We start from the raw sequence: 26,181 nt of genomic DNA, 5'->3' as shown, positions 1-26,181 counted from the left end.
GGTCAGAGAGAGGGAGACACAGAATCTGAAACAGGCTCCAGGCTCTGAGCTGTCAGCACAGAGCCCGATGCGGGGCTCGAACTCACGGACTGCGAGATCATGACCTGAGCCGAAGTCAGCCGCTTAACCGACTGAGCCACCCAGGCGCCCCTACAGGCCAATATTTCTGATGTACATATATGCAAAATTCCTTAACAAATTTTAGCAGACTGAATTCAATAATGGTCTTAAAAAAACCTGTCCACCATGATCAAGCAGAATTTATTCCAGGAATACCAAGGTGATCCAGTATTTACAAATCAAACATGATAAAACAAATCAACAAAATAAAGGATAAAAACCATATGCTCATCTCAATAGATGCAGAAAAAGCATACAACATCCATTCATGATAAAGTGGTTTTAGAGGGAACAAAGTGGGGTTAGAGGAACAAACGTCAGCATAATAAAGGCCATATAGGAAAAATGTACACCTAACACCATACTCAATGGTGAAAAACAGAGCTTATTCCTCTAAGACTGGGAAGAAGACAAGGATGTCCACTTTCACCACTTTTATTCAACATTAATACTGAAGTCCTAGTTCCAGCAGTCAGATAAGAAAAAGAAATAGAAAGCATTCAGAATGATAAGGAAGACATTAAACTGACTGCAGATGACATAATAATATATACAGAAACCCTCAGAGACGCCACCAAAAACTATTAGAACTTATAAATAAATTCAGTAAAGTTGCAGGTACAAAATTAATATACAGAAATTGGTTGTATTTCTATACACTAATAATGAAGTACCAGAAAGAAAAATTAAGAAAACAATCCTATTTACAACTGCACCAAAAAAGACGATCTAAGAATAAACTTAAACAAGGAGATAAAGACCTGTACTCTGAAAACTATAAAATATTGATGAAAGAAATTGATGGCAACAAAAACAAATGGAAAGTTATTCTGTGCTCAAGGACTGAAAGAATCAGCATTATTAAAACGTCCATGCTACCCATAGCAATCTACAGATTCAAGCAATCCCTGTCTAAGTACCAACTGTATGTTTCACAGAACTAGAATGAATAATCCTAACATCTGTATGGAACCACGGAACACCCTGAACAGCCAAAGCAATCGTGAAAAAGAACAACACTGGAGGTCTCACAATCCTGGAGTTCAAGATATGCTACTAAACTGTAGTAATCAAAACAGTATGGTAATGGCACATAAACAGACAGCTAGATCAACAGAACTAAATAGAGAGCTGAGAAACAAACCCATGCTTATACGGTCAATTAATCTATGACAAAGGAGGCAAGAATATACAGTGGAGAAAAGACTGTCTCTTCAATAAATGGTGTTGGGAAAACTGGACAGCTATATGCAAAAGAATGAAACTGGACCACTTTCTTATACTACATACAAAAATGAACTAAAAGTGGATTACGTATCTAAATGTGAGATCTGAAACCGTAAAACTCCTAGAAGAAAACATAGGCAGTAATTACTCTGACACTGACCATAGCAACATTTTTGTAAATATGTCTTGCAAGGCAAGCGAAATAAAAACAAACATTAACTACTAGGACTACACCAAAGTAAGAAGCTTTTGCACAGTGAAAGAAATCATTAACAAAACGAAAAGGCAACCTACTGAACGGGAAAAGGTATTTGCAAATGATGTATCTGATAAGGGATTAATATCCAAAATATATAAAGAACTTATACAACTCAACACCCCAAACACAATCCAATTAAAAAGTGGGCAGAGGAACTAAAGAGGTATTTTTCCAAAGAAGACAAAGAGATGGCCCGCAAACACTTGAAAAGATGTTCAACATCACTAGTCATCAGGGAACTGAAAATCAAAACCACAATAAGACATCACCTTACACCTGCCAGAATGCCTAGAATAAAAAAGACAAGAAATAACAAGTGTTGGTGAGGATGTAGAGTAAAAGGAACCCTTACGCAGTGTTGGTGGGAACGTTAATTGGTATAGCCACTGTGGAAAACAGTATGGGGGTTTTTCAAAAAATTAAAAATAAAAATACCATATGATCCAGTAATCCTGCTACTGGGTATTTACAGAGAGTATGAAAATGCTAATTCGAAAAACTATAGGCACCCCTATATTTACCGCAGCATTATTTACAACAGCGGAGATATAGAAGCAACCCAAGTGCCCATCAATAGATGAATGGATAAAAAAGATATGATGTATTTATACAATGGAATATTACTCAGCCACAAATAAGAATATGGTCTAGCCATTTGCAACAACGTGGATGGTCCTAGAGGGTATGATGCTAAGTGAAATAAGTCAGACAAGGAAAGAAAGAACACCTGATTTTACTTACATGCAGAATCTTAAAACAAATGAACAAAGAAATAAACAGACTCTTAAATACATATAACAAACTGGCGGTTGCCAGAAGGTAGGTAAGTAAAGGAATGTGTGAAATGGATAAAGGGGATTAAGAGGCACAAATTCTTAGTTATAAAATAAATAAGTCACGGAGATGCAATGCACAGCATAGAGAATATGGTCTATAATATTGTATAACATCGTATGGTAACAGACGGTGACCACACTTATAGTGGTGAGCACTCAGCAATGTATTGAATTGTTGAATCAAATATATTGTACACCTGAAACACTGTATGTTAATTATAAGTAAAAAAAAAAAACGCACAAAGCACAGAGAACTAAAAAGAGAAATAGACAAATCCATAACAATGGTTTGAAATGTCATCACCTCCTCTCAATAACTGAGAAGATAGAAAAATTGGCAAGGATACAGAAAACTAACAATACTACCAACCAACTTGATCTAATTGAGATTTATACAACATTCTAACCAGCAAGAGCAAAATACACATTCTACTCAAGTGCACATGGGATGGATATTAGCCATGGTTGAAAATATTCTGGGCAGAAAACAAGTCTCAGTAAATTTGAAGAGATCAAATTTAAGACAAATCAAAGTACGTTCTCAGATCACATGGTTTAAACTTGAAATCAATTACAGGATGATATTCCTCTGATCACCAAATATTGGATAACATACTTCTAAATAACCCATGAGTCAAGGAAAAGGAATTATACATATTTTGAACTGAATGAAATAAAAATACAACACACATCTGAAATGCTACATTTTGAATCAATGTAATATACTATACCAGCCAACTAAAAAGAAAAAATATCATATGGTCCTCTCAATAGATGCAGAAAAAGCATCTGACAAAATCAAACACGTGTTCATGATTAAAAACACTCAAGAAACTATGAATAGAAGGGACTTCCTCAACCTGATAAAGGGCATCTAGGAAAAGCCAACAGCTAACACCATACTTCATGGCATAAGAGTGGATGCTTTCCCCCTAAAATGAAGAACAAGATTAGGATGACTGCTCTTACCACTTGTTTAATTTTGTACTTTGGTGTGATATGGCTGAAGGAGAAGAAAGATGAGATAGAATGGGATGGGATGGGATGGGATGGGATGGGATGGGATGGGACGGGAGGGGAGGGAAGGGAAGGGGAGGGAGGAGAAGGGAAGGGAAGGGAAGGGAAGGGAAGGGAAGGGAAGGGAAGGGAATGGAGGGGAGGGGAGAGGAAGGGGAGGGGAGGGGAAGGGGAGGGTAGTAGAAGGGGAAGGGAAGGGAAGGGAAGGGAAGGGAAGGGAAGGGAAGGGAAGAAATAAAAGGCATCCAGAAAAGAAACAAGGAAGCAAAACTGTATTTGCAGAGAACAGATTGTCTATGTAGAAAAAATCCTATGAAATCTACAAAAAACTTTAAAAATAAGCGGGTTTAGCAAGGTTGCAGGATATGAAATCAACAGACAAGAATCAACTGTGTAACTACATAATTATACTAGATACAATTGTGTATCTAGTAACACTCAGAAACTGAAATTATAAAAACATTCCCATTTATAATAGCATCAAAAATATATTTGAGATAAATCTGAAAAATGTAAAAGATCTATACACTAAAAACTATAAACAATGCTGAGTGAAACTACAGAAGATCTAAATAAATGGTTACACCGTATTCATGAATTGTAAGACTCAATATTAAGTCAAAATTAAGTCAAATTGATCTGAAGATTCAATGACATTCTAATACATATTTCAGCAGGTATTTTTGTATTCAGCAGTAATTAAAAACTGATTCTAAAATTCATATGGAAATGCAAAGGGCACAGAATGGCCAAAACAAATTTTAAAAAAGGAGAAAAAAAGAGTATTATTTATTTCAAGACTTATTAACATATATATCAATAGGAAAAAACAAATAGAAAAAATATATGGTCAATTAGTTTTTGACAAAATTGCAAAGTCAATTCAATGGAGAGAGGATAATCTTTTCCACAAATGGTGCTACAACAAGTAGATATCTATGCGAAAAAAATGAACTTGGATCCACACTCCAACATCATATGAGAAAATTAACACCAGATGGATCATGGACCTAAATGTAAAAACCTCAAACTATAAAATGTATAGAATAAGACAAGAAAAATATCTTTGTGACCTTGGGTTAGGCTAAGATTTCTTAGATACAACACCAAAAGCATAACCCATAACAGAAAACAAAAGATACAGCAGACTTCATCGAAATTAAGAACTTCAATTCTTTGAAAGATACTAAGAGAATGACAAGCCAAGCCAGTGACTGGGAGAGAATATGTGAAAATCACATTTGATAAAGGGTTTCCAGAATGCAATGAAAAATATGCAAAACCCAATAAAAAAGAAGCCTAATTTAAAAGATGGCAAATAGTTACCCCACCCTCTCACATATACAGGTGGCAAATCAACACATGAAAAAGTTGTTCAACATCATTAGGTATTAGGAAAATACAAATTAAACAATTCAATGCCACCTCATACCTATTAGAATGTCTAAAAGACTGACTACAAAATGTCAGCATGGATGTGGAGTAAACGAAATTCTCAAACACTGCAGGTGGGAATGTAATAGGGTACAACCTCTTTGGAAAAGTTTGGCCATTTCATACATTTGCCATGTGACCTAGCCTAAGTGTTTCCTCATAACAGGAAAGAGAGCACATGTCCAGATATAAACTTGTACACAGATGTTCATAGCAGCTTTATTTGTAACATCCCCAAAGTGGAAACAAATACCCATCAGCAGGTGAACAGATAAACAGACTGTGGTACAATAACACAACGGAATACTACTCAGCAATGAGAAGGAATAAACTATTGACCACACGATAACATGAATGAAACATAAAGTAATTATGCTGAGTAAAAGCTTCCAGACAGAAAAAGGGTACATACTTTAAGACTCTATATACATAAAATTCTAGAAAATATAAGTGGTTACCTGGGGACACATGAGAGAGACATTACAAGGGGGTACAAGGAAGCTTTTGGAAGTGATGAATGGGTATGTTCTCTCCAAAGTGTGGTGATAGTTGTTGGACAGGTGTCTACATAGGTCAAAACTTACCCAACTATACCCTTTAAATATGTGCACTTTACTGAATGACAATTACACCTCCAAAAAGCTGTTAAAAATGATATGCTCCTCTAAAGGCTATGTCTTGGGAAAAACTTTTTAGTAGCTTAGTTAATTGAACATACTATCTTCATTTATCTTCTCCACTGAATGAATCAGGATTTAAAAAGGTCCTCTGAATAGGCATTGACATCAATTTATTATAACATTAGATCCATTAAAATCCAGAATCTTCCATTCATCTATACTGATCAAAATTAACAAGCTGACAAAGCTCCTCTTTGTGCAAACACAGCCCCAGTAGGAAAGTCACCAAAACAGAAAGTCCAATCAGCCTTTTCTGTAATCACACTGAAATCCACGAATACCTACAGATGAGACACAAAATGAATGTACACAAAATGCACATAAAGAATATGGCATTGAGAGTGCCACATAAGATGAATTTATCTGTAGAAATAATGTTTTGGAATTTACTTTGTATTTAATTTTTTTAGGTATATACAGATGATTAAAAAGGGGAAGTAGTTTCTGATCTGAGCTGAAGGTAGGGATTGTATTACATAGATATACTCATGGGTAATATGGAAAGCAGAGTGTAAAATAAAAAAAACCTTTGTATTCCTTTCATGTAGTTTATAAACTAAGACACCTTACTAATGATTTCTGACTGAAGAAAAATACAATTCCTCTTTTCTATGTGACATAAAAATGAGATGTGGGGGGAGGGGCACCTGGGTGTGGCTCAGTCCCTTAAGCATCCAACTCTTGATTTCGGCTCAGGTCATGATCTCACGGTCCATGAGATTGCACCCTGCTTCGAGCTCAGAATTGACAACATGGAGGCTGTTGAGGATTCTCTCTCCCTCCCTCTCAGCCCCTCCCCTGCTCATTCTCCCTCCCTCTCTCTCAAAATAAATAAACATTAAATTAAAAAAAAAATTTTTTTTAATGTTTATTTATTTTTGAGAGAGAACGTGCACAAGCATGACAGGGGTAGAGAGACAGGGAGACCCAGAATCTGAAGGAGGCTCCAGCCTCTGAGCTGTTAGCACAGAGCTCAACATGGGGCTCAAACCCACGAACCATGAAATTATGACCTGAGCAGAAGTTGGACGCTTAACCGGCCGAGCCACCCACACATCCCAAACATTAAAAGAAATTTTTTTAAAAAGAAAAGGGGGAGAGTCAGTCTCGGGGATGTGAAAGATATCATTCTCTGTTGACTCCTTTGGATTTAGAATTTACAAACCTACTTTTCTCTCTGCCATTACCAGGGAAAATAACCTAAACCCTGACAGTTAAAACTAATATACTTACCATGAAAATTTTCCAAACACAGTAAATAGAGAAAAAGTAACCCAGAAAATTGAAGTATTTTCCCTTAAATGTTTTGGAATATTCTATTCTCTCCTGAGGGAAAACAAATACAGAACATGGTTAGTCTCAGCAAAATGTAAACTTTATACTCAGCTAAAACATTCCTGCCTCTATGAATCACTGTTTTGCCAGAGCGAAAAACCCACACATGGCTTCATAATATTAAAATAATACTAGTGGGAAACATTTATTGAATGCTTACTTTAAGCACCAAACTGGGATAAACACCTTACATACATTATCTCCTTTAATTTTTATAACAACTCTTCTATGTTCTATTATCTTAATCTTACACAGGAGAAAACTGAGGCTTACAGCGTGGGGGGGGGGGGTTGTTAGATAACTTGCCCAAGGTCACACAGATAGTGAGTAGGGGAATTGAAGCTCAAGTCGGTCTTCAAAGCCTATGCTACCTCTATATTATGGCTATTCCAGTGAAGTGATCCTTAAAAAGGATAAAAATAGTTTGAATGACCTTAGCTAATAGATTTTACATACTTAAATTATATGGCATTTTTACAGAAATTATATGGCATTTTAACTTGAGGAAAGTTAGGTCACTTCTTGGTCTGGATCCTTTAAAACATGGCTAGATCATGGCATCACTCTTGCAATATTATTAACTTCTATAGGAATAAAAAGCAACCAGAGGAGCTACCATCTTGACCCTGAATCAGTAGGGGGTGGTGTGAGCCATCTTCCCAGATGTTGAAAAAACCTCGCCCGACTATCCCACTAATTTTTATTATTGACAGCGTTCCATTAAGAATTTTGCTAGGGGGTAGGAACAATGTCATGAAGAACAGACTCTTAATGCTTCATGGCTGATACTGGAGCTATGAGGTCTCTCTTGTGCTGGGTGGCCATAGAGGATGCTACAAAGCTATTTAGTCTTGTTCTGCCTTCAGTCGTACTGATTAAAAACCACACTTCCGTTTCCTTTCTCTGTACCTTGGTAGCATACAGATCAGCTGTTTCCAGAAAAAGCTGCCTGCTTAGCTCTTCCAAAGCGTCCACTTCCTGTTGGATAAGAGTGAGATCTGGCACAAAATGGGCATCAAGGTTTAAATCACATAGAAGTTTCAAGAAATAGCAATGAAGAAATCATATGCTTTTGGTTTCTCCCAGCCTGGATATTCAATTTCCTGCTTCAAGGCCAGCAGTACTCCTTCAGAGCAGTTTTCCCAACCTCCAACACAGGTGTGAAAAAGCTTCTCCCCCAAGAGCATTACCAAATACCTACCAAATTCAGTTTCTCACTAGTTCAAGTGGCTCAGACAGATGGTTTTGTTGTTGCTTTTCTTTATCTAATTAGAGTAAGTCAAATGTAATCTTGAAATCTTAAATAGTTACATAGTAAAACTCCTATAATATAGCGTAATTTCCCCCTAAATTATCTGAATAAATATAATGTTAGGAAAGGGAATTAATACTACTGAGTTTAATACAGGCTGGGATTTATAAACATTCCCTTCTTTAGTTCTTTATAGACATTATCTTCTATTATTCTCATAAAGTCCCATGAGATAGGTGTTATTACCCATTTTGCAGATAAGGAAAGTAAAGCTCAGATATGCCTTCCTCCAAGGTCTGCTCTTTCCATTACACTATGCTACTTTCCAAGAACTCAGTGAGGGCCTGTTATTGTCTCCATTGAGGAAACAGGGGCTCAGAGAGGGAAATAATTTTAATCCTGATACTTTTGCTGATTTGACTTACTATCACTAAGATAGCTTAAACCTAAACTTTAGCTTTCATGGACTTTAAAGTCATAAAAAATAGTGAAAATAGCCCAAGTCAGAAGATTCACTTTGGTCCAGAGCCTCCCTAACTCTGTGACTTTTCCTGCTAGAGGCAGGCATTCTACTGCCTTCTGCAGATACTGCCCCCTTCACCCCCTCCCTTTTTTTTTTTTTTTTTTTAAACAAATGGAAGGTTGTGGCAATCCTGCATTGGACAAGTCTATGGGCACCATTTGTGTCTCTACCAAAATGTATCACATTTTGGTAATTTTCACCGTATTTCAAGCTTTTTCATTATTATTAAATTTGTTATGGTGATTTGTGATCAGCGATTACCACTCAAAGTTCAGGTAATGATTAGCATTTTTTAGCGATGGTTTAAACTAAGGTATGTACATTTTTTTTTTTAAAGAATGCTATTGCACACTCAATAGGATACAGTATAGTGTGAACAAAACTTTTATTATGTACTGGGAAACAGAAATATTCATCTGACTCACTTTATGGCGATATTTGCTTTATTGCAATGTTCTGGACCCACACCTGTAACATCTCTGAGGTATGCCTGTACTGCTCAAATCACCATAGTGCCCTTCGGCTCCTTCTTCAGTAGTGGCTGCTACTGGGATGGTCCAGGCCACCAAACAACAGGGTTTAACTAGTTACATGTCTGCCTCTCCCATGATTAGATGGTCAGCTTCTTGAGGAGAGAGGGTACATATTCTGTTCATCATTTTATCCCTTAGGACTCTGCCTGGAAATAGAAGATATGAAATAAATGTCTCCAGGGTAAATGAATTCAATGTAATCCTTTTTTTCTTCTCTCATGGTCATCCTGCCTTTCTTCGGTCCAATTCTTACCTACATTTGACACCGGAAAGATATGTCACAATTTATAGCAAGGACAGATTACATCCTTTTCCTCCAATTGAAGCAAAAGGGAATTTGTACTTCCCTCAGGCTAGAGAAAGAAGGAGGAACATGCTATCTCACCCCAGCCCCCCCCCCCGCCCCCCCGCAATTTTGACTTAATAGCCTGGTAGACCCAAAGAGATTTTGTTGCTCAATCTGGGAATCAAACACTGCAACCAACTGGGCCAAGAACAACCCATTAAACCCAATATCCTTGATCCTTCAAACTAAAAGTCAATGAAGATACAGTGCTGCTTAAAAGTTGTTTAGCAATACCAATTGCTTTAGAAATGGGCCCTTACCAGCTCATATACATACAAACCATCCATTTTCGGGAGTCACTGTGTTTTATGCTAGTTTTTCAGACCTGGGAAATAGAATAGTGTAGAGGAAAGAACTAAAAGGAGGTCCTATCTTTGCCACAAACCACAGTGTGACTTAACCTCTCTGGGTCTATTTTCTCATCTGTAAAATGGAAAGAGTGACTTTTAGGATTTCTTGAGCTCAAAGACAATGGTTTTATGATCTTTTAGGGGCACTGGAGAGATGACTCTGTATTTCCTAAGCCTAGCCCTGGCCAGCTGGACTCTGATGCAGTCAGGTACCTTAGAGAAGACCATCCCAACACTACTTTTTTCTTCTGGCCTTGGTCCAGAGTTGAGAAAAAGAATCAGGCAGAGGGATAAAGGATACTTTCACTTCCTGGTGCTGAAGTGGTAACACTTTTTATCATTCCCCAGAATCCTGATGGTTTGTTATGCACCTCCCCCTTCTGGAACATAGTTCTCCGTGTCATTGCCATCCTGAAAGGAGAGAAAAGATAAAACCTCAGCAGGGAGCTTTAATCCTCATAGTCGGTTTTCATCCACCTTCTAGTCTCATAACTGCCCTTTTCCCTTGCTGAGCTGTTCAGGAAAGAATGCAAACTCCGGAGTCCCGCTTTGCCACTACTCACAACCAAGGGGAAACTATACACTCCCAAGAAGCAATGTGGCCTATGCAAAGGAGCACAGAATTTGGCCAAGGCAAGAAATGTGAAGATTGGCTCTGAGAAACTAGAAGACTGCAGAGTTTTCATTTCCTCATCTCTGGACGGGTGTGAAGATCACTGAAACCGTATATAAGAACTCATGCCGTCAACTACAAAGCTCTATACTAATATTAGTAATTTCTACCATTATCATTTAAGGACAAAATAGTTAACACACCTGAAGGGCCAGGTTCAGGGTAAAAACTAAAAAAGTTTCCTTCCTTTTTGAAAGCAGACAAAGAACAAAAACTAAATGCAGGAAAATCACATAAATCTAGTCTCTCTCTTTTTTTTTTAAAGTTTATTAATTTTGAGAGAGACAGAGACAGCATGAGTTGGGGAGGAGCAGAGACAGAGGGACAGAGAGAGAGAATCCCAAGCAGGCTCCGTGCTGGCAGCACGGAGCCAGATGCCGGGCTTGAACCCACAAAACCATGAGATCATGACCTGAGCCAAAACCGAGTCAGACACTTTAACCGACTGAGCCACCCAGGTGGCCCTCTGTGGGCTAGATTCTTTAAGACAGTGATTAAAGGTATTAACAATAAGAATATGAGGTATATTGGGTCATGCTGACTTAATTTTCTTCTCAAAATGACCTTTGCCTGGATATCGAGTGAATGGGATATAGCTCCAAGTTTTAGCTCTTTAATTACACATGTTCACTATAACTTAGCATTGTTGGAAGAGGTCATTAACAACCAAGAAGAGGCTCACTAGGAAGCTTTTGACTTGGGAGAACTAAGGGTTATGAGTCTTGCCATTTTCATAGGTGGAAAAGCTGGAACAAGTGTATGAAGAAGGAAGAGGTTCTATCTTACTCATTTGAAAGTTCACTTCAGTTTACCGGGCCGGATTAAAAGAGAGGCAGTGGGGAGAGAGGGAGCACTGAGGCCCATTTCTATTGTCCTTAGTTTCGATGCCTACAGCACGACAAATGCAACGACTGGCTGTGGAGTGGAACTGGTTGATGATGTCAAGGTGACCGACACTGTATCGTGGCCCCGGAATAGGCAGGGAGGCACAATCACTGGAAGAAGTGAAGGCTGGCTGCACACAACAAGCGTGACCTTGTTTTAAATGACTCACTTTCACTTTTAATTTTATCACTTTAGCCTAAACCAATTTTGCTCTTTCTTACCATAAGTTGCAGATGCGAAATAAACATGTATTTTTAAAAGAAATGGTTAACATTATCAGACTTCCGGAGATGTGGTAAAAAAGAAAGAAATAGTACGAGGTACTTGTACTTTTTATCTTGAACTTTTTGTCACTATCATCAACACCACATCCTGTGACCATCATCATTATTGCCTCTTTATGATAAGGGCAGTCCAGAACGAGAAATTATTTTTTCATTATTAGCTGGATGCCATTAAAAAACCCCACAGTCTAGAAAAACATGTGCCTGGCTGAGGTTTGGTGGTAGTTCAAGTCAAGAGGCTGAAAAGTGTCTACTGTGGTTTAAATATACCATTCCACTATTCTTCTGGTACAAACTAGAAAGGTGGGAAGAAAGCAATTACTTTTCCTTTCTAATTAAACATTTTGAGGTATTGTAGATTCACATGTGGTATAAGAAATTACAGAGACATCCCACGCACCCTTTCCCCAGCTTTCCCCAATGGAAACATCTTGCAAATTTATAGTACAATAGCACAACCAGGGTATTGACACTGATACGGTCAAGATACAGAATATTTCCATCACTACAAGGATCCCTCACAATGCCCTTGTACAGCCCACTTCCCCCCTCTCCCCTCTGACTCCTCTTTAACCACCTAGCAACCACAAATCTGTTTTCCGTTTCCATTCTGTCAGTTCAAAAATGTAATAGAAATAGAATCAGATAGCATGGAACCTTTGCAGATTGGCTTTTTTCACTTAGCAAAATTTTCTGGAGATTCACCCAGGCTGTTTCAGCGACAGTTCATTCATTTCATTCATTTTTATTACTCAGTAGTATTCTGTACATGTGCGACCCCCTAACCATTCATTCACTAAAGGGTATCTGGGTTATTTCCAATTTGGGCCACTATGAATAAAACTGCTACAAACGTCAGTGTACAAGTTTTCTGTGAACCCAACTCTTCTTTTCTTTGGCATGAATGCTGAGGAAGGCAGTTGCTGGGTTGTGTGGTCGTTGCAGGTTTAGTTTTTAAAGAAAGTGCTAAATGTGTTCCCGAATTACTATTCTACATTTTAACCAGCAATGTATGAGTAATCTAGCTTCTCTGCATCCTTGCTAGGATTTGGTGTCGCTTATTTATGTTAGCCATTCTAATACGTGTATAGTGGTATCTCAGTTTTAATTGCATTTGTCTCACGTTTTAGGATGTTAAAACATCTTTCCACCTACTTCATAGCAATCTACATATGCTCTGCAATGAATATCTCCATGTCTTTTGCCTATTTTCTAATTGGACTTTTTTTTTTTAACTCTGTTTTGAAAGTTTTTATATTTTAGATACTAGTTTTTTCTCAGATCTGTGGTTTACAAATATTTCCCCCCAGTCTGTAATTTGTCTTTTCACCCTGAGCAGGGTCTTTCCCAGAGCAGAAGTTTGTGGTGTGGATGAAGTCTAATTTATCAATTTTTCCTTTTATATGTTTGGTGTCAAATCCATGAACTCTTTGCTTAGCCCTAGAGCCCTCCTAAGACTTCCTATGTTTCTTTCTCCCTAAGTTGTACAGTTGTACCGTTTGAGTTAATTGTTGTGTAAGATGTGAGATTTATATTGAGATTCATTTTTTTAAAAATCTATGAAGGGGTGCCTGGGTGGCTCAGTCAGTTAAGTGTCTGACTTTGGCTCAGGTCACGATCTTGTGGTTCCTGAGTTCAAGCCCCACGCTGGGCTCTGTGCTGACAGCTCAGAGCCTGGAGTCTGCTTCAGATTCTGTGTCTCCCTCTCTCTCTCTGCCCCTCCCCTGCTCTGTCTCTGTCTCTCTCTCAAAAATAAACATTAAAAAAATGTTTTTTAAATCTATGGATATCCGATTGCTCTAGAACTATTTGTTGAAAAAGCGATCTTTTCTCCGCTGACGTGCTCTTGGATCTTTGTAAAAAAATTACTTGGGCATATTTGTGTTGGTCTATGTCTGAGTTTTCTGCTCTTTTCTATTGATATGTGTCTATACCTCTGCCAATACCACACAGTCTTGGTTAGCATAGCTAGATAATAAACTTTGAAATCAGACTGATTCTTTCCATTTTATTCTTTTTCAAAATTGTTTTAGCTATTCTAAGTACTTTTGCCTTTCCATATAAAATCTACAAAAAAATCTTGTTGGGATATATGTTAAAGCTGTGTATCAGTGTGGAGAGAACTGACATATCTACTATTTTGAGTCTTCTAATCTATAAACTTGGTATGCCTCTCTATGTAGATATTTGATTTCTTTGATTAGCATTTTATAGTTTTCAGCATGTAAGACCTATATATGTTTTGTTAGACTTACATCTAAGTATTTCATTTTTTGAGTGATTGTAATTGGTATTGTATTTCTAAATGTCAGTTTAAAGAAATACTTTAAGTTTCTGTATGTTTATTATGTACCTGCAACCCTGTTAAATGACCATTATTTTGCATTGTTCCCCTGTGGAAAATAAGCTTAAGAATTCTGTACACTTGCACCAGTGGGTTAACAAGGCTTAGGGCAGAAAGCCACTGTGGGGCACAAGTGCCCAAGGTTAGTCACTAAGTAAAACAAGGCTTAGGGAGAAAAGCCACCTCCACAGGACAGAAGCCTCTGAGAATAGAGGGACAAAGCCACTACGGGGCGAAAGTGCCCAAGGTTAGCTAGTAGAAAGGTGCCTTGTTAGCCTGGAGGCAGCGCGCTCCAGCAATCTTACACTTTGGAGAGAACAGCTACGTGGCTGTATCGCCCACAGAGAAACACTGTCCATCTGGCATCTGGCGCCAATATATCATTGTGCTTTAATCTCAACTTCTACCGTCACTTGCCCCCCAAACCCTTTGCTTCTTACAAATTAATGGTCACTATCTTATTGTTTGTTTCTGCACATTCACCATGTATGTAAAACCTTGAGAGATCAATACATACAGAGGCAAAACCCCTGTTCGGGGCTCTTGTCTCCTCCTGGACGTTAGCTTCTCTCATATTCAATTCTGCATCCAATCTCTTGCTGGACAAAAGAGAACTCCAGATTCAAAGTCTGCAACATTCCCCTGTATCATTTTTCTCTTGCTGCTTTCAAGATTTTTTCATCTTCATCTTTTAGTAGTTTGATGATATGAACCTCAGTAGAGTTTTGTGTTTACCCTACTTGGGGTTAAGCTTCTTGGATCTGTAAATTAACATTTTCCACCAAATTTGGGAAGTTTCTGGCCATTAGTTCTTTAAATGCACCCCCGCCCCCTTCTTTGAGAGAGAGCGAGCACGCAAGCGTGCGCACGTGCATGCACCTGAGCATGGGAAGGGCAGAGAGAGACAGACTCTTAAGCAGGCTCCACGCCCAGTATGGAGCCTGATGCAGGGGCTTGATCTCATGACCCTGGGACCATGACCTGACCTGAAATCAAGAGTTGGATGCTTAACCAACTGAGCCACCCAGGCACCCCTCTTTAAATACTCTCTTTCTCTCTCTTTAGGACCCCAACTACATTTTGAACTGCTTGATATTGTTTTATGCTTAAATACCCTGCATTTTTTCCAGTCTTTTCTCTATTCTTCAACTGACTAATTTCTTTTTTTTTTTTTAATTTTTTTTTTTTAACATTTATTTAGAAGACAGAGAGAGACAGAGCATGAGCAGGGGAGGAGCAGAGAGAGGGACACACAGAATCTAAAGCAGGCTCCAGGCTCTGAGCTGTCAGCACAGAGACCGATGTGGGGCTTGAACTCATGAATCACGAGATCATGACCTAGGCAGAAGTTGGACACTTAACCAACTGAGCCACCCAGGCGCCCCTCCAACTGAATAATTTCTATTGATCTATCTTCAACTTGATTCTTCCACTTCTCAATTCTGCTAGGCCTACCTAGTGACATTTTCATTTCAGTTATTGTACTTTTCAGTTTTTGAGTTTGTTTTCTTTTTAAAATACAGTTTCCATTTCTCTTTTGGGATGCTTTATCTGTTCACTGATATTATGTTCTCCTTCATTTCTTAGAATTCATAATAGATTTCACAAAAAGACTTAAAGGCTATTATTTGGGCCCACTTGAAGTTAAGTGTCTTATTATCTGCTTTTTATCTTGAACATAGATTGCTTGGTCCCATTTCTTTGTATGTTGAGTAAGTTCTGGCTGAAAACTTAACACTGTAGATAGTATGTTGCAGTAACTTGGGAATCTATCACCCCCCCACCCCCCTGCCCCGAGGACTGGTTTTTTTTTTTTTTTTTTTTTTTTTTGGTTGGTTGTTGTTCTATTAAGCAGTTGGCTTACCTGGGCTCAAACTGTGAAGCCATCATACCTACTGCATGCAGCAACTACTATCTTTGCTTAGTTTTTCAGCATCCAGATGCTCTCTTTGTAGCTGACTCTGGCGGTCTCTGCTGAGCCTGAGCAGGTTAGTTAGTGGTTGACAAAGAATCTGAACAGATTTTATATTTTAAGGCCTATCCTTTCTCTGGTCCCTTTGTTTCTAGGGGTTCCTCTAAAATTTCTAATTGCACCTTGCCAGTCCTGAGTTCTACCTTGTGACACCTTAAACCAGTTAAGAATTTCACTTTCTGTCATTCAAGCTGTGTGCCCATCTTACACACAGTTCAGGCAATGCACGCAGCCAAAGGCACCACACACCTGCAGATCACATTAAGAGGGAATTATGTCTTTCAAGGGTAAACGCCCTTCTAGTTTCTCCCTACTTTTTCTCAGGCTCTCTGGTATCTACTCTGCAAATGTATTGTTTAGTGATGAGGCAGGGACTTGGATAGTTTATACCTCGATTCTATTATCTTAGTACTTCTACATGTCTCTTGCCTCCAAAATTTCACTTCCAAGTTCAAACCAGAGTAACTGGAAATTTATCAGTCTGAGTGGATGCTAGGATAGTGGGCAGTGGCTGAAGAGCAACCCCGAGCAAGAAAGCCACAAAACGTGAGGTAACGTGATACTCTTCAAAATTTTTACCTCTGTTCATTTTCCAGTGTCTTTGAATAATATCTTTTATGATTTTTTTCTAGTTTTTATGATTCTCTATAGAAGGATTTACGTAAACTCTTTGCAGTACCATGGTTTGAAGGCAGTTGTGGCTGGTGCTGAAATTTCACCAGTGAATGTATTTTTTCCCCTATCTCTACAAGTTTTCAAGAGAGACTAAAATAAATAAATAAATAAATAAATAAACCAACTCAAGAGTATAGGTTAAGATTTTTTCTTTATAGTAATAGCTTGCATCAAACTTTTACATATTATAATACTCTAGTTTTTTTTTAGTCACAAACAGAAAAATTAGAAATTCAGAATTTGTGGTTGGAAAGGGATCCTAGAGACCCTTTAGGCAACCCTGTCATTTTCCAAATGAGGAAACTAAGTCTAGCATTTGCTCAAGATCACTTAGCATGTTTACTGTAAAGTGACTGGCTCAAACTCTTTTCATTATACTATGGGAGAGTTGCATAGCTGTATTTTCTATCTTCCACAAAACCACAATTTCAAAGTTGTATTAATACTGTTTGTGAGTACAGACTATAATTTAGCTATATCCTAGATTACCAAAACAAAAACTTTGACATCTAAGTCAAAAGAAAAAGAAAATAACAGATCACTTAATTCTTTTAACTTGAAAAAAGCTGAAGGCTTTGATCACTAAACCAGCGTGTTCATACTAATTGAAGTAGGTTTAAAAAAAATTATTTTTGAAGTTTATTTATTTATTTTGAGGGAGACATCAAGCAGGGTAGGGGCAGAGAGACACAGAAAGAGAGAGGGAAGGAGGGAGGGGGAGAGAGAGAGAGAGAGAGAGAGAGAGAGAGAGAGAGAGAGAGAGAATCCCAAGCAGGCTCCGCACTGTCAGCAGAGCCTGATGAGGGGCTCGAACCCATGAAATGTGAGATCATGACCTGAGCTGAAATCAAGAGTCATATGCTTAAACAACTGAACCACCCAGGCACCCCTGAACTAGGTTTTTGATGAATGTTTTCCAAATACTATAAATCTCATCTTCTCTTTAGTGTTCCCAGGGAGAACACAGTGTGCCTCTTTCCTACCCCCATTTTTAAGCATTAATTCTTTTGTACATAACAGATGTTATATTTCTTGTAGGTCATCTCACTATGGCTCTCTGCTGGTAAATTAAAAGATGGTTTTCTGGTCACTACTCCTGCCCAACCAGGAGTATTTGTGAAAACAGTGTTTCTAGTATGAATCCCAAGGGCCCCAGTGTTGTCATGTTAGCTTATTTGCCCTGATAGCTCCACTGCGGTGATAATTAGGCCAAGTTAGGAGGCTGACTCTTCTGAGAGCCACTCAAATTAATAAGATCTACTAGAGGATCACAAACCATCCCAGATTGTGACTAGACAAAACCTGTAGGGGTACATGTAGGGATCAGGGTCAATTCCTAACCATGACTTATGATGAAATGGCTTAAAAGTACAAATCCAAGGAAAAGGTGTCAAGATGGTAATGTAGGAAGACCCTGAACTCACCTCCTCCACTGACACCCCAAATCTAAGCTATTTATAGAGCAATTCCTCCTGAAGAATAACTGAGGGCTAGGGTGCCTGGGTGGCTCAGTCAGTACGTGTCTGATTCTTGATTTTGACTCAAGGTCATGCTCTCAAGGTTTGTGAGTTCGAGCTGACAGTGCAGAGCCTGCTTGGGATTCTCTCTCTGCCCCTCCCCAGATCTCTCTCTCTCTCTCTCTCTCCCTCAAAATAAATAAATAAACATTAAAAAAAAAATGACTGAGGGCTGACTGAACAGCTTCTGCACAACAAAAGGTAGACAGACCACAGAGAATGGCAAAATAGTGGAGACTCGGTATTAAAGGGAACCTCCTCCTCCCTCCCCCCGCCAATGCTGTACAATGCAGGGGGCGCAGGGGAGAGGAGTTGTACTGAGGGACCATGAACAGATTTGTCTGGCCTGAGGCACAGAAAAAAAGGCATGGTTTACAAGAACGACTTGAATATAAAGGAACCAGCTCTACAAGCCTACCAGACAGCTGGGGAGCTGCTGGAACTCTCTCTAGCTGGCCAGGGCTGGCAGGTACCACAGTTTATGTTCCCCCTCCACCTTAATAGTACAGACAGGAGCAGGATCTGAGCACCCTAGTCAGACTACCACCTCAGGGAGCCCCAAGCCCCTGGACCTCATCAGTCCCAGCTGTCCCACCAAAGCAGCCCCAGAACTGTACACGCTGGGGCACCCCTGGTCAGCGTTCACTACAGCTCCAGCCATCTCACCATGTGACACAGGCACAAAGCACCCTGGAACACTCTATGCTGACACCACTTCAGCTCCAGATAGCTTGCTAGGGCACCTCTAGTGCAGATCGCACTGGGACCTCCTGGCTCACGTGTGTTTCAGCTCTAGCCACTTTGCTAGGGCACCCTGTGTATGGAGCCTCTCGAGAACCTCTGGCCTGTGCCCACTTTAGCTCCAGCTGTCTTGCCAGGGCACCCCCTGAGTGGAATACCTGGGGACCCTGGCCCATTCCCCACCTCAGCTCCAGCCATCCCCCAACTGGGTGCCCCTGGAGTGGAGCATCTTGGCCTGTGCCAGCCTTGGCTCTAGCCACCCAGTCAGGGTGCTTCCTGCATGGGGTGCCCTGGGACACCGTAGCTTGCACATATTTCAGCTTCAGCTATCTTGCCAGGGTGCCCTCTGCACAGAGAGGCCCAGGACCATCCTGGCCCACACCCACTTCAGCTCTAAACATCCCACCAGGACAGACCCAGAATGGAGTGCTCCAAGGCCCCCAGCCTCTGCCAGTCAACAAAAATTACCAGTCACATACAGTCTACACAGAAGATGATGATACCCGGAGCATTTCCTCAAGTTTGGAAGTAGCTGTTTCACCAAATTCGTAGAATAAAAACAGAAAGGCAAAATGAGGAGGCAGAGGAAGATGTTCCAAACTAAAGAGTAGGACAAAACCTCAGAAAAAGAACCAAATGAAATGGAGATAAGCAATATGCCTGATAAAGAGTTTAAAGTAATGATCATAAAGATGCTCATGAAACTGGAGAGAAGGGTAAGAAGCCAGTGAGAACTTCAACAAAAAGACAGAAAATATAAAAAGAGCCGATCAGAGTTGAGGAATACAATAACTGAAAAGGAAAATACACTAGAGGGAATCAACAGATTAGTGGATACAGAAGAATGGATTAGTGATCTAGAAGAAGGGTAATGGGAACTACCTAAGCTGAACAGCAAAAAGAAAAAAGAATTAAAAAAAAATAAGACTAAGGGTTCTTTTGTATCGCATCAAGCAAGTAAACATTAACATTATAGGGATCCTAGAAGAGAAAGAAAGGGGTAGAAAACTTATTTGAAGAAATAACAGAAACTTTCCTAGCCTGGGGATGGAAATAGACATCCAGGTCTAGGAAGCAAAGAGTTCCAAACAAGATGAACCCAAGGAGGTCATACCAAGATACATCGTAATTAAAATGTCAAATGTCAAAATCTTACAAGCAGCAAGAAGCAAATAGTTACATACAAGAGAAACCCCATAAGGCTATCAGCTGATTTTTCAGCAGAAACTGCAGAACAAAAAGGAATGGTAACATATATTCAAAGTGCTGAAAGGAGAAAAACCTACATCCAAGAATACTCTACCCAGCAACGTTATCATTCAGAATTGAAGGAGAGTTTGTCCCAGACATCCAAAACTTAAAGGAGTTCATCACCACTAAACAGGCCTTAGAAGAGATGTTAGAGGGACTTCCTTAAGTGAAAAGAAAAGGCCATAAGTAGAAGAAAACAATGAATATAAAGATGTAAAATATGACAACATATATATATATATATATATATATATATATATATATATATATATATATATATAAATAATGGGGGGGGAGGGGAGTGAAAAAAGTTCTTTCAGAATGTGTTTGATCTTAGTGACTATCAGCTTAATATACACCGTTTCATACTTAGGATGTTATATCTGAACCTCATGGTAACCATAAACAAATATGTATAATAGATACACAAAAAATAAAGAGGAAGAAAGCCAAGCATACACTAGAGGAAGTCATCAGTTGCAAGACAAGACAGCAAGAGAAGAAAAAAGGAACAGAAGCACTACAAAAACAATCAGAAAACAATGAACAAAATGGTAGTAAGTACAGACCTATCAATGATTAAATGTAAACAGTCTAAATGCTCCAATCAAACAACTTAGAATGACCGAACGGATAAAAAAACAAGACCCATCTGTATGCTGCCTACCACAGACTCACTTCAGACCCAAAGACACACACAGACTGAAAATGAAGGGCTTAGAAAACCTATTCCATGCAGATGAAAGCGGGGGTGAGAGGTGGGGAAGCCAGGGTAGCAGTACTTACATCAAACAAAATAGACTTTAAAACAAAGACTTTATTTATTACTTAAAAGATTTTTTTAAATGTTTACTTATTTTTTGAGAGAGAGAGAGAGGAGAGAGAGAGACAGAGCACAAGGTGGGGAGGGGCAGAGAGAGAGGGAGACACAGAATCCGAAGCAGGCTCCAAGCTCTGAGCCATCAGCACAGAGCGTGATGTGGGGCTCAAGCCCACAAACTGTGAGATCATGACCTGAGCTGAAGTTGGTCACTCAACCAACTGAGCCACCCAGGTGCCCCTAAAACAAAGACTTTAACAAGAGACACAGAAGGGCATTACATAAAGATAAAGAAAGCAGTCCAATAAGAGGACAGAACAACTGTAAACATCTTTTCATGCAACCACTGAATCATCCAAATACATAAAGCAAATGTTAAGAGACATAAATGGAAAAACTGACAGTAATACAGTAATAGTTGAGAACTTTAACATCACACTTACATCAATGCATGAATGGAATATCCAGGCAGAAAAATCAGTAAGGAAACTGGATTTTTTTTTAAAGGAAACTTCATCTTTGAATGACACATTAGCCCAGATGGACTTAAAATATATATACAGGACATTACATCCCAAAACAACTGAATACACATTCAAGTACACATGGAACATTCTCCAGGACAGATCATATGCTGGCCACAAAACAAGTCTCAATAAATTTTTAAAACACTGAAATCATATCATGCATCTTTTCTGACTACAATGGTATGAAACAAGATATCCATCACAAGAAAGCAACTGGAAAAAACACAAACAAACACATGGAGGCTAAACATGCTACCAGGCAAACCAACAGGTCAGTTAAGAAATCAAAGAGGAAATTAAAAATACATGGAGACAAATGAAAGTGGAGAAACAATCATCCAAAATCTTTTGCATACAGCAAAAGCAGTTCTAAGGGGGACACTTACAGCAACACAGGCCTACATCAAGGAATCAGAAAAATCTCAAACAATTTAGTTTTATACCTAAATTAGGAACCAGAGAAAAAACAAAGCTCAAGGTTAGAAGGAAGAAAATAATAAAGATCAGGCAGAAATTATAAATGAAATAGACTCTAAAAACAAGTAGAATGATCAATGAAATCAAGAATTGGTTCTGTGAAAAGGTAACAAAATTGGCAAAACTTTAGCCAGATTCATTATGAAAAAGAGACAGGACCCAAACAAATAGAACCAGAAATAAAAATGAAACAACTGACACCACAGAAATACAAAGGATTGTAAGAGACTACCACAAAAAGTTATATGTCAACAAACTAGACAACCTAGAAGAAATGGATGAATTCCTAGAAACATAGAATTTTCTGAAACTGAATCAGGAAGAAATAGGATATCTCTGAACAGACCAGCTACTAGTAACAAAATTGAATCAGTAATCAAAAACCTCCCAATAAACAAAAGTCCAGGACCAGAAGGAATTACAGGTGAATTCTACCAAACATTGAAAGAAGAGTTAATATTGGGGCGCCTGGGTGGCTCAGTCGGTTGAGCTTCCGACTTCGGCTCAGGTCATGATCTCACCCTCTGTGAGTTCAAGCCCCGCATCAGGCTCTGTGCTGACAGCTCAGAGCCTGGAGCCTGCTTCGGATTCTGTGTCTCCCTCTCTCTCTAACCCTCCCCCGCTCATGCTCTGTCTCTCTCTGTCTCAAAAATAAAATAAAACATTAAAAAAAAAATAAAAAAAAAAATAAAGAAGAGTTAATACTTATTCTCCTCAAACCACCCCCCCCCCAAAAAAGAGAAAGGCTTCCAAATTCATTCTACACGGCCAGCATTACTGATACCAAATCCATCCAAAGACACTACAATACCCTTGATGAACATAGATGCAAAAATCCTCAACAAAATACTAGCAAACTGAATTCAATAGCACTTTATTTTTTTTTTTCAACTTTTTTAAATTTATTTTTGGGACAGAGAGAGACAGAGCATGAACGGGGGAGGGGCAGAGAGAGAGGGAGACACAGAATCGGAAACAGGCTCCAGGCTCCGAGCCATCAGCCCAGAGCCTGACGCGGGGCTCGAACTCAGGGACCGCGAGATCGTGACCTGGCTGAAGTCGGACGCTTAACCGACTGCGCCACCCAGGCGCCCCTCAATAGCAGTTTAAAAGGATCATTCAGCACGATCCAAGTGAGTTTTACTCCAGGGATGCAAGGATGGTTCAATATTGACACATCACACATTAATGTGACACATCACATTAACAAAACAAAGGATAAAAATCATATAATCACCTCAATAGATATAGAAAAATCATTTGACAAAATTCAACACTGGATCATAAAAACTCTCAACAAAGTAGATTCAGAAGGAACATATCTCAACATAAAAAGGGACATATATGAAAAACCCACAGCTAACGTCATACTCAATGATGAAAAACAGTTTTTCCTCTAACATCAGGAAAAAAGAATGTCCATCTTACCACTTTTATTCAACACAGTACTGTAAGTCCTAGTTGCAACAATCAGACAAGAAATAAAAGGCATCCAAATTCATAAGAAAGAAGTAAAACTGAAACTAATTGTAGAAAGAGAAATTTGGAAAACAATCCCATTTACAACTGCACCAAAAATAATAAAATACCTAGGAAGTAAAAGACTTGTACACTGAAAACTATAAAGTATTGATCAAAGACATTGCAGCTAACAAATTAATGGAAAGATAGACCACCTTCATGGATTGGAAGAATTTATATTATGAAAATGTCCATACTATCCAAAGCAATCTACAGATTGAATACAATCCCCATCAAAATACCAAGAGCCTTTTTCACAGAACTAGAAAAAATAATACTAAAATTTGTATGGAACCACAAAAGACTCTAGAGAACCAAAGGAATATTGAGAGAGAAGAACAAAACTGGAGGTATCACTAACCTGGAGTTAAAGATACACTACAATGCTATAGTAATCAAAGTAGTATGGATCAGTGGAACAGAATAGAAAGCCCGGAAATAAATCCACACCTATACAACAATCTATAACAAAGGAGGCAAGAATATACAATGGGAAAAAAAGTCCTTTCAATAAAAGGTGCTGGGAAAACTGCACAGCTACATGCAAAGAATAAAACTGGACCACTTTCTCACACTATATATAAAAATAAACTCAAAATGGATTAAGAACTAAATGTGAGACCTGAAACCACAAAATTCCTAGAAGAAAACACAGGTGGTAATCTCTTGGATATTAATCTTAGAAATATTTTTCTGGATATGACTTCTCTGTTGAGGGAAACAAAAGCAAAAAGAAACTATTGGGACATCAAAATAAAAAGCTTTTGCACAGTGAAAAAAACCATTAATAAAATAAAAAGACAACCTACTGAATGGTAGAAGCTACTTGCAAATGATGTATCCAATAAGAGGTTAGTATCCAAAATATATAAAGAACTTATACAACTCAACATCAAAAAGGCAGTCTGATTAAAAATGGGCAGAGGACCTAAATAGACATTTTTCTAAAGACGACATACAGATGGATAGCAGACACATGAAAAGATGCTTAACATCACCAATCAGGTAAATGCAAATCAAAATCACAATGACATATCACCTCACACCAGTCAGAATGGATAAAATAAGAATTAACAAGTGTTGGCAAGGGTGTGGAGGTAAAGGGAACCCTTGTGCACTGTGGGCAGGAATGTAAACTGGTACAACTGTGGAAAACGGTACGGAGGTTCCTCAAAAAATTAAAAACAGAACTATAGAACTACCATAGGATCCAGTAATTCAACTACTGGGTATTTACCCAAAGAAAAAAAAACACAATAATTTCAAAGCTACATGTACCCCTAGGTTTACTACAGCATTACTTATAATAGCCAAGATACGGAAGCAACCTAAATGTTGGGCACGTGCGCACACATGCACACACAGAAAATATTACATGGCCAAAAAAAAAAAAAAAGGATGATACCTTGCCATCTGCAACAACATGGATGAATATAGAAGTTATTATGCCAAGGCAGACAGAAAGATATCATATGATTTCACTTATATGTGGAATCTAAAAATAAACACAAAACAGAAACACTCAAATACACAGAAATGATGGTTGGCAGAGGGGAAGGTGGTGGGGGATTCATTTATCTCTACATGAATAAAATATAGTAAAAAGGAGAACAATCATGGGAATCAAGATAGTATTATTCCTTTACAATTATCTTTCAATACTGAATAATGTTGCTCTTACTGTTATATTTTTTAAATCTACATTCATATTCATTCATGTAAAATAAACTGTATAAAATGAATGTGGACAAAACCCAGAGAACAAATGTATATCCATGTGTATCTACTTTCAATACCCTCGGACAGATGTACAGAAATGGAGACAAATAATTAGCTGGTAAATCTCATCCTCTTTATCATTGTAAAGTCTGTTGTCATCTCTTCCATTAAAGCCTTCTTTGACTTTGACTTGATGGGTCTTACTATAGAAAAATGTTGAAGGACGAAACACGAAATGCAGAAACACTCATGCAGTTTAAAACCTCTATGTCACAGTTTTTATTTGGGAAACAGGACTTTAATAAAGACAGACTAAGTAGCTTAATGAAGACAATAACTTACTATCTTGTTCCTCATTCTATCTCTATGACCGTTCAGCAATTAGCAAAGTGCCTAGCAGAAACTGGGCTTCTTATATTGAGAATGAAAATACATGAATGCATAAATGAAGACAAAGCACTAAAACCTAATGACTGTCCTCCAAGACTATTAATAAGTTCAATAGTTTTCCTTAGCTATGTATGGTTCACTGTTCTAGAGTTCTACATGTCAACTCATTCTTATTATTTCCATTTTACAGTTGAGGAAACCAAGACATGAAGTAACGCTCAAGGCCACACTGTGAACTCTACGGCAAGGATTCAAATTCAGAAAGTCTGAGTCTAGAGCCTAGGCTTTAACCCACCGTGATACAGATTTCTAGAAATGCCACTTAAAATTTTTTTTTTCAACATTTTTTATTTATTTTTGGGACAGAGCGAGACAGAGCATGAACGGGGGAGGGGCAGAGAGAGAGGGAGACACAGAATCGGAAACAGGCTCCAGGCTCTGAGCCATCAGCCCAGAGCCCGACGCGGGGCTCG

General features: G+C 38.6%; 1 protein-coding gene across 2 annotated transcripts in view; it reads right to left on the bottom strand.

Moving 5' to 3' along the window:
* GPR89A (G protein-coupled receptor 89A) overlaps window positions 1-26,181 on the bottom strand; it is a 60,057-nt gene that overhangs the window by 10,469 nt on the left and 23,407 nt on the right. For both annotated transcript variants that reach the window (XM_003990534.6, XM_023259072.2), the window contains 3 exons: window positions 10,214-10,323; window positions 7,818-7,906; window positions 6,807-6,899 (listed from right to left, as the gene is read on the bottom strand). In XM_003990534.6, coding sequence (XP_003990583.1) covers window positions 6,807-6,899; window positions 7,818-7,906; window positions 10,214-10,323 — 292 coding nt within the window. The remainder of the gene's footprint in view (window positions 1-6,806; window positions 6,900-7,817; window positions 7,907-10,213; window positions 10,324-26,181) is intronic.

Source organism: Felis catus, chromosome C1 (assembly GCF_018350175.1).
Source record: "Felis catus isolate Fca126 chromosome C1, F.catus_Fca126_mat1.0, whole genome shotgun sequence".
Lineage (NCBI taxonomy): Eukaryota > Metazoa > Chordata > Mammalia > Carnivora > Felidae > Felis > Felis catus.
This window is presented reverse-complemented; position numbering and strand designations above follow the sequence as displayed.